This window comes from Denticeps clupeoides, chromosome 16 (assembly GCF_900700375.1).
Source record: "Denticeps clupeoides chromosome 16, fDenClu1.1, whole genome shotgun sequence".
Taxonomy (NCBI): domain Eukaryota; kingdom Metazoa; phylum Chordata; class Actinopteri; order Clupeiformes; family Denticipitidae; genus Denticeps; species Denticeps clupeoides.
In genome coordinates, this window is record NC_041722.1 from 82,337 (window position 1) to 97,261 (window position 14,925).

General features: G+C 41.8%; 1 protein-coding gene across 7 annotated transcripts in view; it reads left to right on the forward strand.

Moving 5' to 3' along the window:
• Nucleotides 1–13,879: 13,879 nt before the first annotated feature.
• The window catches only part of adamts7 (a disintegrin-like and metallopeptidase (reprolysin type) with thrombospondin type 1 motif, 7), a 49,563-nt gene continuing 48,517 nt past the window's right edge, over nucleotides 13,880–14,925 (forward strand). For 5 of the 7 annotated variants that reach the window (XM_028956016.1, XM_028956017.1, XM_028956018.1 and 2 more), the window contains exon 1: nucleotides 13,880–14,100. In XM_028956016.1, coding sequence (XP_028811849.1) covers nucleotides 14,004–14,100 — 97 coding nt within the window. In that variant the 5' untranslated portion in view covers nucleotides 13,880–14,003. The remainder of the gene's footprint in view (nucleotides 14,101–14,925) is intronic. The other 2 variants (XM_028956019.1, XM_028956021.1) reach the window with 1 other exon arrangement.

Consider the following 14,925-nt stretch of genomic DNA (forward strand, 5'->3'; position numbering starts at 1 on the left):
ACTTGGGGGATGCACACTTAGTGAGTGGTTAGGCACCATCTGCATTGCACAGTGCCAGACAATTACATTCTCATTGGAATGCAAACCAAAATTATGTTCTCTATACTGGTGCAATGAGAGATTGGCAGAGTATTATAATAAAGAACAATTATATACACATTTGCAGTTATATTTATTTTTGAACTTCAGGATGTTAGCTCTGTACTTTATAAAATTACAGCAAATGTTTTTTAATGGGTTATGAATTCCTACACAGTGTATACAGTATCGTCACCACCTTTTATAGAGAGGCAACTGAGAGCATTCTGACCAGCTCCATCACTGTCTGGTTTACTACACACGCTGCATCTGGAAAGCCACCAGCATTGTGAAGGACTCTACACACTCCTCACATGCACTCTTCACCCTCCTACCATCTGAATAAAGGTAACGAAGCATTCGGGCCCTCACTGCAACTCTGCAACAGCTTCATCCCACAGGCCATCAGACACCTGAACACTCAGGGACTCTCCCCTTTGGACTATATTGTAATATATCTGTAATAATATCTATTAATGCACCATTTCATTTTGCACAGAAGCATTTGCACTATTTTACTTTGCACATTTATTATACATTTCATATTATTCATTTCATTCATGTTTTTTTAAAATGTTTTTTAAATGTTACTCTTTGGCAGTCTGTGTCCCGTTTGTCCCCTGTTAGACCAGTTTGTCTGTGTTGCACACGTGCACTTTATTTCAGTATCTAACGTTTTTTTTTTGTCTAACACGTATATAGCTGAAATGACAATAAAACTCAACTTCAAATCAGCTCCTGATGCTGTGGCTGACTACAATAAAAACATTGGGTACTTGTTATCTACCATTTTGTGGATGTTGCTGTTGTGAACAGCTTTATGGTGCAGTTTGGTGAGAGCTCAGCTACTCCTCCTCCACCAGCACCACCCACCTGCATTCCTACTACTACATTCCTATGGAGTACTATGGAAGTATTGCTACACTGTCTTGGAGGTACTGCAGGGGGTGCCAGGATGCTGGCATCCATAGGGTGAAAACACCCAAAAACCCATATAAAGTGGTTGGCCTAGCGGGTAAGGATCCGTAATGGAAAGGTTGCCAGATTGAATCATGAACCGCCACATGTTCTTCATGTGGCCAATTTCTTTTCTATGCTCTTTTGAATGGGGAACATACATATATAGGGAAAATGTGGCAGTGGAGGCCTAGCGGTTAAGGAAGAGGCCCCATAATCAGAAGCAAAGTACTGTCCCCACACACTGCTCCCCGGGTGCCTATCATGGCTGCCCACTGCTCACTCAGGGTCATGGGTTAAAAGCAGGGGACACATTTCATTGTGTGCGCCATGTGCTGTGCTGTGTATTACAATGACAATCACTTCACTTCACTACATTTGATGTGATATTTTTTAAAACAGTCCCAAAACAGCTGTAATTATTTGGAATGAATAACTATAGTCACAAGTAAGTAAAAAAATGTTTATAGGGTTTTTTTTCCTGAGAAATCTCAAATGACACAGTTGGTGCCCAGGAGAGTTATGATCTAAAATTATACTAATAGACCGTAATAGACTGCACTGTTTAATTTCAGGTGTGTCCATTCAAAAAGGGGGCCAAGTGCTTATCAGGTTAAACAGAAGAGAGCTTTCAAAATTATCACAGCAGCCCCGGATTTGAATCCATATTTTGAAGGACAGGAAATTTTGCTATTAATAATTAATCACAGACCTAAATGAATTGCATTGTAATGTTGCCTTTACCCCTCAAAAAGGGTACTGCATCCCCAAATAATTCAGTGAAATAAAAATTTTATAATTTGACTTCTAGTTTTCCTGTATCTTTTATAACTCAAATATGTACTTAAAAAAGACAGGGCTTATATTTCAATCTCAATCACAACATGGGTGAGGAAATTATTTTAGTTTCATGACTTACCCATGCTCACAAGTCCTAATTAGGTCTACAATCCTTTGACTGAAATCCCTTTTATATTCCCAGATACTAATGTAGGGTAAATTTGCCTGTAATTTATCATGCCTTTCTTCAGGGCCTGCTTCTGTGCTGGAGCATAGTTATTCCATCATACTTTACTCATCATTCTAAAGCAAGTTCTTAACTTCTATCAACATATCCCTCGGCAGTTTCACTGTCACATGAATACATATTTTACCCTGTCTGACACAAACGCAAAATATTTACAACAATAACATTACAACAGCCCAAAATCACATACAGTACGTCTCAATGGGCTTTGACAAGTCCTACAGTTGACACCCCCCACACTTGACCCTTCTGCACACAAGGAAAAACTCCACACAAAAAAAAAACTCTAGGACAGAGAAAAAAAGAGAGGAAGAAACGTTGGGAAGGAGTGATACAGAGAGGGACCAGGGTAGAGTGAGCCTGCAAGTGGTGTCAGTGCAGGGTTGGTGATTGTTTGTCCAGTGAGAGAAAAAGGCCTACAGTTGTAGAGGTGAAGTCCAGAGTGTAGTCCGGTGTCGTTGTGTACATTACTTGTCCATTATGATGTTACTGCTCCACTTGAAATTCCCTGAAGCTGTAGATGTTACAGTGGTGGTGGCTGTGGTGACCCTCTGGTTTGTTTCATGGTATGTCCTTGTTTAGCAGTTGTCAGGAACCAGGATTTATTTGCTGGTCTCTTCACTGGGATCTGCCAGTAGTCTGGGTGCTTGATTCCGTGTCTCGGAGAAAACAAACAGAAGCAGCGGCAGACGGTTGCACTGTACGACCGATACTGAAATATGTGGTTATAATGGTATATTGGTGCTACAGAGGCCCGGTACCCTAACTAGGACGGCCTAACTAGGGTGAATTTAACACTGTCTGTGTTTAACAGGGTGACTGTGTGATAAAGTGGACTTAATGACTGACACTGTGTCTGGGACTTTAACAGAAGGCCCGAGTTTAGATTTAAACACTGAGACTGTGTCTGAGTCCTGAACACTGACCGGCAAGCTGTTCCACACCTGCTTTAACAATTTCAATGCATCTACACCACACCATACCTTGTCTGATCGACTTAAACAATCAGGTGACCAAACCTGAACAGATCGGCATGAACATGAATGTAAAATGGGCTGTGGTCTGGCAGCATGCATTGATTCAGTCACTGACTGGTCGAGTGATTTACTTGTGAGGTTGATGACTTTGTACAACCTTGCTTTCCTTTTATCTCCAGAATCAGGTACCTCTGTAATGTCAGAACATACAAGGGAATTTAATAAATAAAGAATACTGAATGGAGGGCAAAGACAAGAGACATGAAACAACAAATAAAAGAAACAGAACATGACAGGGCCATGATACATTTATACCAATCATAACTGTTGAAAACAACCAGGGCAATCAGGAAAATCTAGTATTATATTTATATCATTTCGAGAAGGGTCTGGCTGCAGATCCACAAGAGATTTCTTTCTGTTTACTCTGGCAACGTTCGCTGCTTTAAAACATTTTAATATCATTAATTGCGTTACATTCATGATTCATTATTTGAGTTTTGATAAGTGGAAATTGTCAACGCTGAACAAGATGTTACTGAAAATGCATCTGATGTTTATCTGTGTTTGTACCGGCGCAGAGTAGCGCGAAGTGGGGAGATGAATCTCGCCTTTACTTTACAAATGCATGGAACCGAATAAACAGCTTTTATCATTAATTTCAGGGTAAAGAGAGGGTTTAATAAAATGCATTATTAAGACCTAATTTACACTCGGCTTTGTAAAGTTACAACAGGTATAAAGCCAACTGAGCAGTTATCATCTAGTCAGAAGTACAGAAGAATAGTAATTTACAGGTAAAGTGCATGTGTGAGGAGTGTAAATATAAAATCTACAGAAAGGCTGCATCTCACAATAAGTAAAGCCTATAGGTGAAGGAGGTGGTTTAGGAGGGTAGATATTGCAAAGGCTGATTGTATAATGGAAAGCTATATGTAAACACTTTTTATTATATCTGGATAATATAAGGTAAATAATAATGGCAAGAGTAAAGGTCGCAGTGTTAAGGAAAATCATTTTATTATTACATTTTGAACCACAAACCAAAATATTGTAATTGCTAAATAACAAAACAAAAACACTGGAACTGGGAACCAAGAGACTATGGACATTGAGACTATGGACATTTTTTATTTCATAGCAAATGAACACAAAACACTTAAAAGACTGTGCCTACATTCTTGCTCATTCCCCATATGATGTTGTAATCTTTTCTTTAATTACATTCTAATTCAGAATGTTCTAAATACAACATACAGACACACAACAAAGCCAATCTTTCCAATAATACACACAGAGCAAACAAAAAAAACGTACAAGCAGATGAGCCTCCGCTCCCCTTTTTGTGGTAAGTGAGAGCGTCATAGTCCTGTATCCTCTTGACTATTCAGCCTCCTTTCTTATGATCATCCGATCTTCCGTCTCTAACCAAACACTGTTTGATTAGCTGGGACATTACCTGTGGTGCTTTGCATTGGACAAACAATTCACCTGGGTGAAGTTGGCCAAAAATCTGCAGGTCACCTCTGGCACAGGATACAGCCCATTCGAGTGCTATGGGTACCAGCCAGCCATTTTCGCCCACCAGGTGTCCGCAGGGGATCCCCCGTTGGTCCGTCAGCTGATCCGTGGCTGCCGACGCAACTGGAGGAAAGCACGGTCTGCTCTCATCACATCTACCTGTCACACCTCTGCCCAGCATGACCGTCGCCATCCTCGGCGACTGTGCGTCTGAGTGGGTTAGGGAGTGTGGCTCTTCCCCCAAGGGTTTTACCTTCAGACCGAGTCACACAAGCTGTCCCTCTGTTTCATCGGGCCATTCCAGATCCTCAGCTGGCTCAACTCAATCACCTACCATCTTCAACTTCCACCTACCATCCGTGCTTACCCCATGTTTCACGTCAGTTACATCAAGCCTTCTTCACTTTACTTCACCTACTGGCTCCGGACACGCCGCTGCCACAGATCATCGTCGGAGGTCCAGCCTACCCGGTTGAACAGATCATGGGAGTACCTGACCCCTCTCTGGTGACTGAGTACCAACGGCGTACCGCCTCTGCTCCGGTCCTCTCTGGGATTGGTGTTTCATCAGTTGATCGTTACTCTATTTTCTTTACATATTTGATGTCTCATCTCATTATTTTGAGATATAAGTGAATAGCACAGCATCGTGATGAAATCATCATGGCAGATTAATTTCCATTTTACATTGTATGATCTCTGCTCAATTTTAAACATTAATCCATAAATCCTTTAGACTGGTCAAAAGAAATTCGATTCACTAACATCTTGTTGGTTTTCTTAGTACCTGAGCAACTGCCACATTCTTATAAAGGTCCATGCTAGCCTTGTCTTAACAGCATATGGTCCGTCGTCTGCTTAAAACTTCACGTTTTCTTTCTTGCTTTTTACCTGCAATGGTATGATAAAAATGGTATGATTTTCATTTTCTCCGGCCCCAATATGATTAAACTGTCTGGGCTTGGTACATGTGAAAGAACTCATCACTATCTGTCTATTACCATTTTTAGTTGTCCTCTCTGTGTCTGCAATTGAATCTTTTTTCCTGATGTGAAGCGGTGTAGGATGAAGCAGTGAACACAGCTGACAACTCATCTTGTCTTTCCAATATCTGCATTGTGTCCAGTTGTGAGAATTGGAGATGAAGAGTAACTGTAGAAGTTTCTACAACACGTAATTATGAAATTAAGGGTGGTAGTAGCCTAGTGGGTAACACACTCGCCAGAAGACCCAGGTTCAAATCCCACTTACTACCATTGTGTCCCGGAGCAAGACACTTAACCCTAAGTTGCTCCAGGGGGTACTGTCCCTGTAACTACTGATTGTTAGTCGCTCTGTAAAAGGGCGTCTGATAAATGCTGTAAATGTAAAATGTAAATGAAATTAAAAATATTGCGTAATTTTTTCCCATATGCATTCGAATTTGGAAGACACATCAATTTGGATTGAACTACACTAGAACTAGCAACACTAGATTGATTATAATTACCCATTTTGAATGACTCAAGAAGTTTCCTTTGCTGTATAACAGGCAACATGTTGTTGATGTCATCCTGATGTACATACTTGAGGTCTTCAATTGATTTCAAACGTGAGCCTTCAAGAGTAGTAATGATGTGTTGCTGAATGTCCTCAGAAAGGCTGGGTAAAGCCTTGAGAATGATAACCGTTATTTCACCTTGGATGGATGACATGATTCTAAAATGTAGAGATTGAATGGTGAAGAGTTATCAAAGACATGGCACAAACAAAGTATTAATGCAGTGGGTAATAATCAAGCAGCTGTCTATGACTGACACTGCAGTAGGCATCCAACACTGGTGTAGTGTGATAAGCATTAATGTAACAGCCTGATATATTTCGGTGATAAAGTACAATGCTGAATTCCTTTTTTATTTAATTACAAGGCCATCATAATTACAACCTACTACAACAAATATGTTGCTCCTATATGTTGTCCCTTGTAATGTCACATCATGACTAATGACAGTATTTAGAGGATCAAAGTTGAGATGAGCAACTGACAGTCTTATCTGATCATTGTAATCTACCATAATAAATTTAGTTCAATGGAAGATACTGTACAAAGCATTCATTACCTGACTCATTTTGACTAAAACAAACAGAAACTCAGTTTTGAGTGTGTTGGTATTGCAACTCCTGTGGAGATCCTCAGTTCTCAAGGTATTGGTTACAGTAGTTATATCAGCTTCAGAAAGTGTAAGTGAACTCAACTTATCTTGAAGTTTGTATATCAGGTGTGACTGATTCATATCATGTATGTCGTGATAGTGGTCAATTATAGTTTGAATTGCAGAGGATGGAAGAAGCAATTTTGTTTGTAGTTTGAGCTAAAACAAGGCTAAATTTCACAGAAATTGCTTTTCATCTACTTTTTTATGGGTATACCTCTATTTCTTCATTAATGGACTGACTGCGATTCTCAAGTGGCTATCACAGAATTCATCATTATAATTGTTAGTGAAGCCTGGATCTACAATTGAGTCCAAAAGAGTAATTTTTATGTTTTCGTGACACAAGGGAAGTGAACGTAGATTTAATTGCAAATGTTTTATCAGTGTCTGAAAGATTATCTGATAGTGTTGCCTTCAGTGACATGATCTTTGAAATGTATGAGACGACTATGGATATTTTCAGATCTCACGCCACCTAGGCCAATATGACAGGTTAAATCTGCATTGTCCAGTTTAAGAGATAAAATTGGACAAAATGTACTTTACTTTACTTTACTTTACTTATCCAAAGCGACTTACTAGAGGAAGACACCAGCAATTCTCGTTTGATTTCTATAGATTTTGAGTTTATAAAACTAAGAGCCCTGATAAGGCCCAACTTGTCAGAAAAAGAACATGCTCAGAAATTGCTAGACAAGGAAAAAGTTTTAAATTTTGTGCAGTGTATGTGCATGTGCATGTGTTATTGTCTGAAATACTTTTTAAACAAGTGGGTTTTTAACTGCTTGTTAAAGGTGGTGGTAGTCTCGGCTGGTCGAATGGATCAGGGCAAGTTGTTCCACCAGCCAGCGACAAGGAGAACAGAGTTGATTGGAAATGGAGACCCTGTGAAGAGGGTATTTTTAAGTTTCATTTTATTTGCAGATCTGAGAGGGCATGCAGGAATGTAGCTAGTAGTGTGTTGATATAAGAAATTATCCTTATCCAAAGTTATCCTTAATTAGTCCCACAAGTGGGAAATTTACATTGTCACGGCATGAAGTGGACAGTACAAGATAAGAGCATCAAAAGACAATAGCACAGACACTATGTCAAGTGTATAATATAAAAGTATATAATGTATTTGGATGTACAGAGTAGGTAGATATAGACATATTGCACTTAAGAGAAGTGGAGATGGTGTACTGGATGTGTGTGTTTGTGTAGTCAGCTGTCCTAGAAAAAAGCAGGTCCTCCGGATCAGACTGTTCAGTCTCTTCCTGTCGCCAGCAGAGATGATGAGGACCCTTCACTCCGAAAGACCTGAGTAGCTACAGCCTGCTCTGACCTTTCCTGTAGAGGGCATCAGAGTTGTTAGTCCAGGACAGTTTATTGTTCAGATGAATACCAAGGTACCTGTAGCTCTCCACAGCCTCAATGTCCATACCCGAAGATGAGCCAGAACTAGGCGCTCCAGGATCTTCATCAGGTGGGATGTTAGAGCCACCGGCCTCTAGCTGTTGAGGTCCTTGGGCATGGGCACTGGTACCACACAAGGTCTTTGGCACTAGAACTCTCCCCAGCCTCAGGTTGAAAATATGCTCCATCGCCTCACCCAGTTGATCTGCACAGGACCTGATGACCTGATGCTGCCTTTCTGATGTTTATCCTGGATGGTAGAGACGGACAGGCTGGAGCCGTGTGCTGGAGGCATAGAGGAAGTTCTGTTTGGGGGTGGGGAGCAGTGAGCAGGGTGCATGGATTAGGTGTTAAGTGGTTGAGCTGGCTAAGGTTGAGCAGCAGTGGGGGTTGGGGTGTCTGCAGCTGATGTTGAAGACTGCATTCTGGATTAATCAAACCTGTTAAAAAAGTGACTACCGGCAGATAGTTCTGATTTTTGTGGCCTGAGATGGTTCTGAGGCCTCTCCATACTTTGCTCACGTTGTGCTGAAGCTGGTTCTCTGTTTTCTGCCTATAGCTGTCTTTTCCCTCCCTGATCAGTCCTCTCAGCTCCCTTTGCACTCTTTTCAGGTCCTCCTTGTCTCCAGATTTGAAGGCTCTCCTCTTCTGCTTAAGAATGGCTTTTATTTCTGGGGTAATCCAGGTTTTGTTTTTGGAGAAGCACCGCATAGTCCTGGTGGGTACGGTGTTATCCACACAGAAGTTAATGTAGTCGGTGACACAGGTGACAAGGCTGTTGATGTCCTCCCTGTGGTCATCACAAAGCACCGCCCACACAGTAGACTCAAAACACTCCTTAAGAGCCTCCTCGTTCTCCTCAGACCATCTCTGTACTGTTCTGGTGACTGGTTACCTGCGCACTAAGGGCACGTACACAGGGACAAAGTGCACCAGGTTGTGATCTGATCTTCCCAGGGGAGGGAGGGGTGATGAACAGTAAGCATCTTTTGTGTTATCATACATCACCAGCCCTGCACTGACATCATTTGCAGGCTCACTCTACCTTGGAAGGGGGTCCCTCTCTGTATCACTCCTTTCTTCCTTTCTTTTTTTTCTCTTGTGTGCAGAAGGGTCAAGTGTGGGGGGTGTCAACTGTAGGGCCTGTCAAAGCCCATTGAGACATACTGTATGTGATTTTGGGCTACATAAGAAATACATGTTGTTGTTTTTTTTTTTTATTCTGTCATGCGAACCTCTGAACAAAGAGTGGGTTCATTTTATTTTTTCTGAAAAATCGACTGCCTGTCTACGCCAAGTATTGTGGTTGGAGAATGATGTTGATGACGTCATTTCAGGCATAAACATAAATGTCAAAGACAGAACCATAAAACAGTACATTGCTGTTAGAAATCCATGGTATTTTTACAGCAATTTTGCAGTGTACAGCAGCATACAGTTTATACTCAGTGTCATTTCTGACATAAAAAGTAATTGCCTGTATTTAAGAAAAATGGTAAATGCTGTTGAAAATCAATGGTATTTTTACAGCAATTTTTATAGTGTACCTAAAGGTTCACTCAGGTACTGTGGGGCGAGACCATTAAGAACTTTATAGGTCAAATGTAGGATTTTGATAGGTAGCCAGTACAGTGATTGTAAGACCGGGATGATGTGGTTGTATTTTCTGGTTCTAGTTATAACCAGGCAGCAGCATTCTGAACTAGCTGGAGTTTACTCATGCACCTACTAGAACATCCAGACAGTCCCTTCTAGCTGGTCTACCACTATGTTCCATCCGACCTCTACAACCCATACAGAATGCAGCAGCACGACTGATCTTCAACCTTCCCAAGTTCTCCACACCGCCCCTCTGCTACGTTCCCTCCACTGGCTCCCAGTAGCTGCACGCATCAGGTTCAAAATACTGATGCTGGCCTACAAAGTCAAACATGGAGTAGCACCTCACAGCCCTTATTACACCTCGCACTGCACCTCGTATACTCCGAGCCTCCAGTACTGCTCGCCTGGTCCCTCCATCTCTGAAGGTAAAAGGAAGACGTTCATCTAGACTCTTCTCCGTCTTGGCCCCTCGGTGGTGGAATGAACTTCCAGCTCAGTCACTGAGCACCTTCACACGGCAGCTCAAGACCTTCCTCTTTAAAGAATATTTAGATTAAATTGTAACTTTTTTCTTGTTGTCGAACTTGTGTACAGAATCTACAACAGAGTGAATAAAATAGATGTATTCATAGTTGGGGTCCTAGTGAACCGGAATTGATCTCTTCATCGATGGTAACTTGAAAGCATGTTGTAAGTCGCTCTGGATACGGGAAATGTAAATGTAATGCATTGCAGTAATCTAACCTTGATGTAATAAAGGCGTGGACCAACATTTCTTCATTCTGCATTGAAACCATATTTCTTACCTTAGCTTGTATAGAAGCTTTGTTGTGATGATGTTTAGATTTCCAACATTATCCAACTCCTCCATGTCTTTATCTCATTCATATTACAGCAGCATGCTGTCAGAAACAACGTCTATCTTCAGGTACGAAGGTACCATTCAGGTACCATTCATAAATTACTCCAGAAAGTATAAGCAATCTTTACAACTTTCTGTCTATGACTCTACACCATATTCAAATGCTCTGATACACAATTGATAATCAAGTGGCTGAAAACTTGGGATGTTAAATGGAGGTAATGTCAATGTTCTCTGTTACTTGATTTATAATTTGATGATGTCAATCTGTGCTTTCATAACACTGCAAAGCATTCCCACTTCCTTATCTTCAGCAACAAGGTCATTAAACTTGCACCTTACATGATCGTGACGCCTCACTTCTGTCATCTGAGGTTTTTTTTTTGCTTTTATATGAAATTGAAATTGAAGTGAAAGTGAAGTGATTGTCACACGTGATACACAGCAGCACAGCACACAGTGCACACAGTGAAATTTGTCCTCTGCATTTAACCCATCACCCTTGGTGAGCAGTGGGCGGCCATGACAGGCGCCCGGGGAGCAGTGTGTGGGGACGGTGCTTTGCTCAGTGGCACCTCAGTGGTAACTTGGCAGATCAGGATTCCAACCAGCAACCTTCTGATTCCAAAATTCAGCCTTGGTGCAGAATTACAGCCACTTCTAGCCAGTCCCACAATCAGATTTTCCATTTAGCTTGGCTACATAATAACTTTAAGTTTACATTTGGCAACCTTTTCAGTTCATTTTACTTTCCTTTTCTAACCAATTTATTCTTCGGTTATTTCCTCTAATGTTATGCATTTATCGTGTTCCACAAAAGCCATGTTGAATTAACTTTACTTTACTTTATTTTGCAGACGCTTTTATCCAAAGCGACTTACAGGAGGAAGACACCAGCAATTCTCGTTGAATTAATGCTTACCCAAGAGCATGCCGTGCACCATTCTTTCTCGTCTGCCACGCTGCAATCACTGCATTCTCATGATCTCGTGAGCGAGCCTTGAACCTTACAAAGCAGAAGGTTTTCTTATTACAAATGTGGGGGCCGGTTCCGCCACATCCGGCGAGCTGTCGTGGGACGTCTGTGCTTGTGCTTGTCCACAAAAAAAAAAAAAAAAAAAAAAAAAAAAAAAAATCCCAATTTGTATTGAAATTAAAATACTTATTTATTAAATTAAACAAACAATGCAAAAAATATCACTTTATCCCTAGACTTAATAAACACATAGTGCACACTGGAGCACAGTTGGAAAACTGTGAGACAACTGCCTTCCACTGTGTCCAGATCTAAAAATGCCACATTATCACCATACAACCCAACAACCCTTGAACTTGGCTACAAGTGTCCACTTAACCTTTAGTTGCCATAAGCTACACACAAACACAACATTTTTTCAAACTGAATACATATTATTAAAATGAATAATCCATTTTCGTAATACACAAAGGAGTAAGTGGAAGCGAAGTGATTGTGATAGTGAACCTGGGTCTTCTGGTTCATAGCAGCACGCTAGGCTGCTAGGCCAACCCCACAGAAGGTAATACGGCCTTTTCACATGTGCATTGTACAACCTGTTTATTAAAATGGAATTAGATATTGGAATTTCATATTTGTGTACAACTAGAACTAAGTATATACATTTATAACTCTGCATATTGATGTAAAGAGACTTTGTGATGGGGAGACATAAGAAGCTGATTCTCTGAATATCTCAGTAACTCCTTCTATTATCCTACACTTTTCAAATCTGGTATTAGTCTAGGATAATAAGTACTGTATTCACTCAGGATCATTATACAGCTCTTAGCTGCTCTGGACACTTTATACTACCAGGCAACAGGCCACTAAATCCCCCAACACTCACCCTAACGGTGGCGGTCCTTATGCAAATTAGGCCAGCCCTATTGGCTGCAAACGCTACAATAAATTATATAAAAGTTCAGAATATTATCACATTAAAATTATATTCAGTCTTTTGTGTTAAAAGAATACTTTCCTGCCTTTCCTTCTTCATGCTTGTGCCCAGTTGCATATCCTGCATGTTTTCACATCTTAAGTATTTTTCCAGGTGATGAGGCCATTCCCAACGCCAACTACATTTTTTAGTATAACTTACAAATTCCCCACTCTATCCACCAGGTGGAATCTGTTTAACAGTGAAGTATTTCTCAGCGAAGTCTGCTCACCTGCTCAAACCTGTGCATGAATAAGATCCCACAACTGGGCCAAATCAATCTGTATTTTTTGGACCATAAACCTGACTATTTTTCTCAGAATTAAGCCCATAACCTGTATGATTAAAGAAACCATAATGAAATATGTGAGATTTTTTCTTGATACCAACAGGGCCCTCATACTGTGTGTTTAACATCAGAAGTGTTCATTCATTCATTCGCCAACACAGCATACATCAACCAACCATAAAATTGTGACCCACCACTTAATACTGAGCAGCTGAACACCCTGACAGCCTTATCAGGGCATGGACTCGTGTTTGTTCATTACAGTTCTGCATTCAACACCATTGTTCCCTTGAGGCAGGACAGGAAACTGGACCCTGGGTCTGAGCAGCTCTCTGGTCAGCTGGATCCCCAACTTCCTGTCAGACAGACGCCATGCAGTCACACTGGGCAACTTCACCTCATCATCCTCATCCTCTGTGACCCTACACACCACGATCCCCTGGAGGACAGGAAACTGGACCCTGGGTCTGAGCAGCTCTCTGGTCAGCTGGATCCCCAACTTCCTGTCAGACAGACGCCATGCAGTCACACTGGGCAACTTCACCTCATCATCCTCATCCTCTGTGACCCTACACACCACGATCCCCTGGAGGACAGGAAACTGGACCCTGGGTCTGAGCAGCTCTCTGGTCAGCTGGATCCCCAACTTCCTGTCAGACAGACGCCATGCAGTCACACTGGGCAACTTCACCTCATCATCCTCATCCTCTGTGACCCTACACACCACGATCCCCTGGAGGACAGGAAACTGGACCCTGGGTCTGAGCAGCTCTCTGGTCAGCAGGATCCCCAACTTCCTGTCAGACAGACGCCACGTTAACACCACGATCCCCAGCAGTGTCTACACCCAGAACAGCGTTTTGAAGTTTGTAGAAAAATGGGAAAAGTTTGTGAACGGTGTTACATTTATTTGTAAGGTATAAATGATATTTGTGAATGTTCGTTGCTGAATGCCGTGATAGAAACGTCACGTGACGCGAGCGGGAGGGCGGGGTTTAGCAGGAGGGCGGGGCTTAGCCGGAGTCCGAGTTGTGCTGCTCCGTGAAATGGTCGTGAATCCCCGGGACGTGACCGGCGCTTGGTGACGAGTTCACCAGTTCCAGGCTGGACGTGGAGTGAGATGTGGATGGTCTGAGAGCACCATGCCGCCTCCCGCTTCTGCTCTGCACCTCATACTGACCGCTGCGCTCCTCACTCTGCTCCAATCCAGGAAAATGCCCGGATTCCAAAAACAATTTGGTACGTTTATATCTTTATATCTTTCTAAGTTATCAGAAGCCGTGTGAAGGTTAACAGCTGAACCGTTTTTACTGCAACGCAGCGCCATAAAGACGCGTTGGTGCGGCTGCAGATGTCGGGAACACGGCCAGCTGTGGAGATCTTATATAATCTCGAGTCTTTATTCTAAAACTTTTCATGTTGCCTGATGAAGAGACCCAGAACATTTACACAAAACCGCGAATGTATCAGCCACTGTAATACCCTGCAGCACACGTCATGGTGCACACAGTGAAATGTGTCCTCTGTATTTAACCCATCACGCTTTATTTTGGGGAGGGGGGGTGCAATGAGAGCAGTGTGTGGAATCAGTCAAGGGGACCCCAGTGACACCTTGATTTGTGATTCAAACCCGCAACCTTTCAGTTAGGAGTCTGCTTCCTTAACTGCCATAGTAACCATGTTACTATGATCTTCAATAATAAAAGCTGGGGTACCAAAATAATGATAACATAATTCATTTTTAATCAACAACGAAAGGTGCATTCATAGTAGGGATGCAGCGATTGCAATGTTTTGGGCTGATTCCAGAAGTTTTGGAACAGAGAACAGTGAATACAATTTCTAAAATATTTGTATTAAGGCAGAAAGGATGAGCTGCTCCTTCCGTGAGGATGAAACTCGAGGGAGACCCAGTTTCTGTGCAAGGAAGGTTGCATTATAGTTTGGCACGTGGGAGGTGTTGAGTAAGTTTAAACTAACAGTCTAACTAAAGCAACAATCTGGAATGATAATAGCATGTGTGTTTTACAGTGAATGCGGCTTGATGTTGGCAGTGTAGAAACA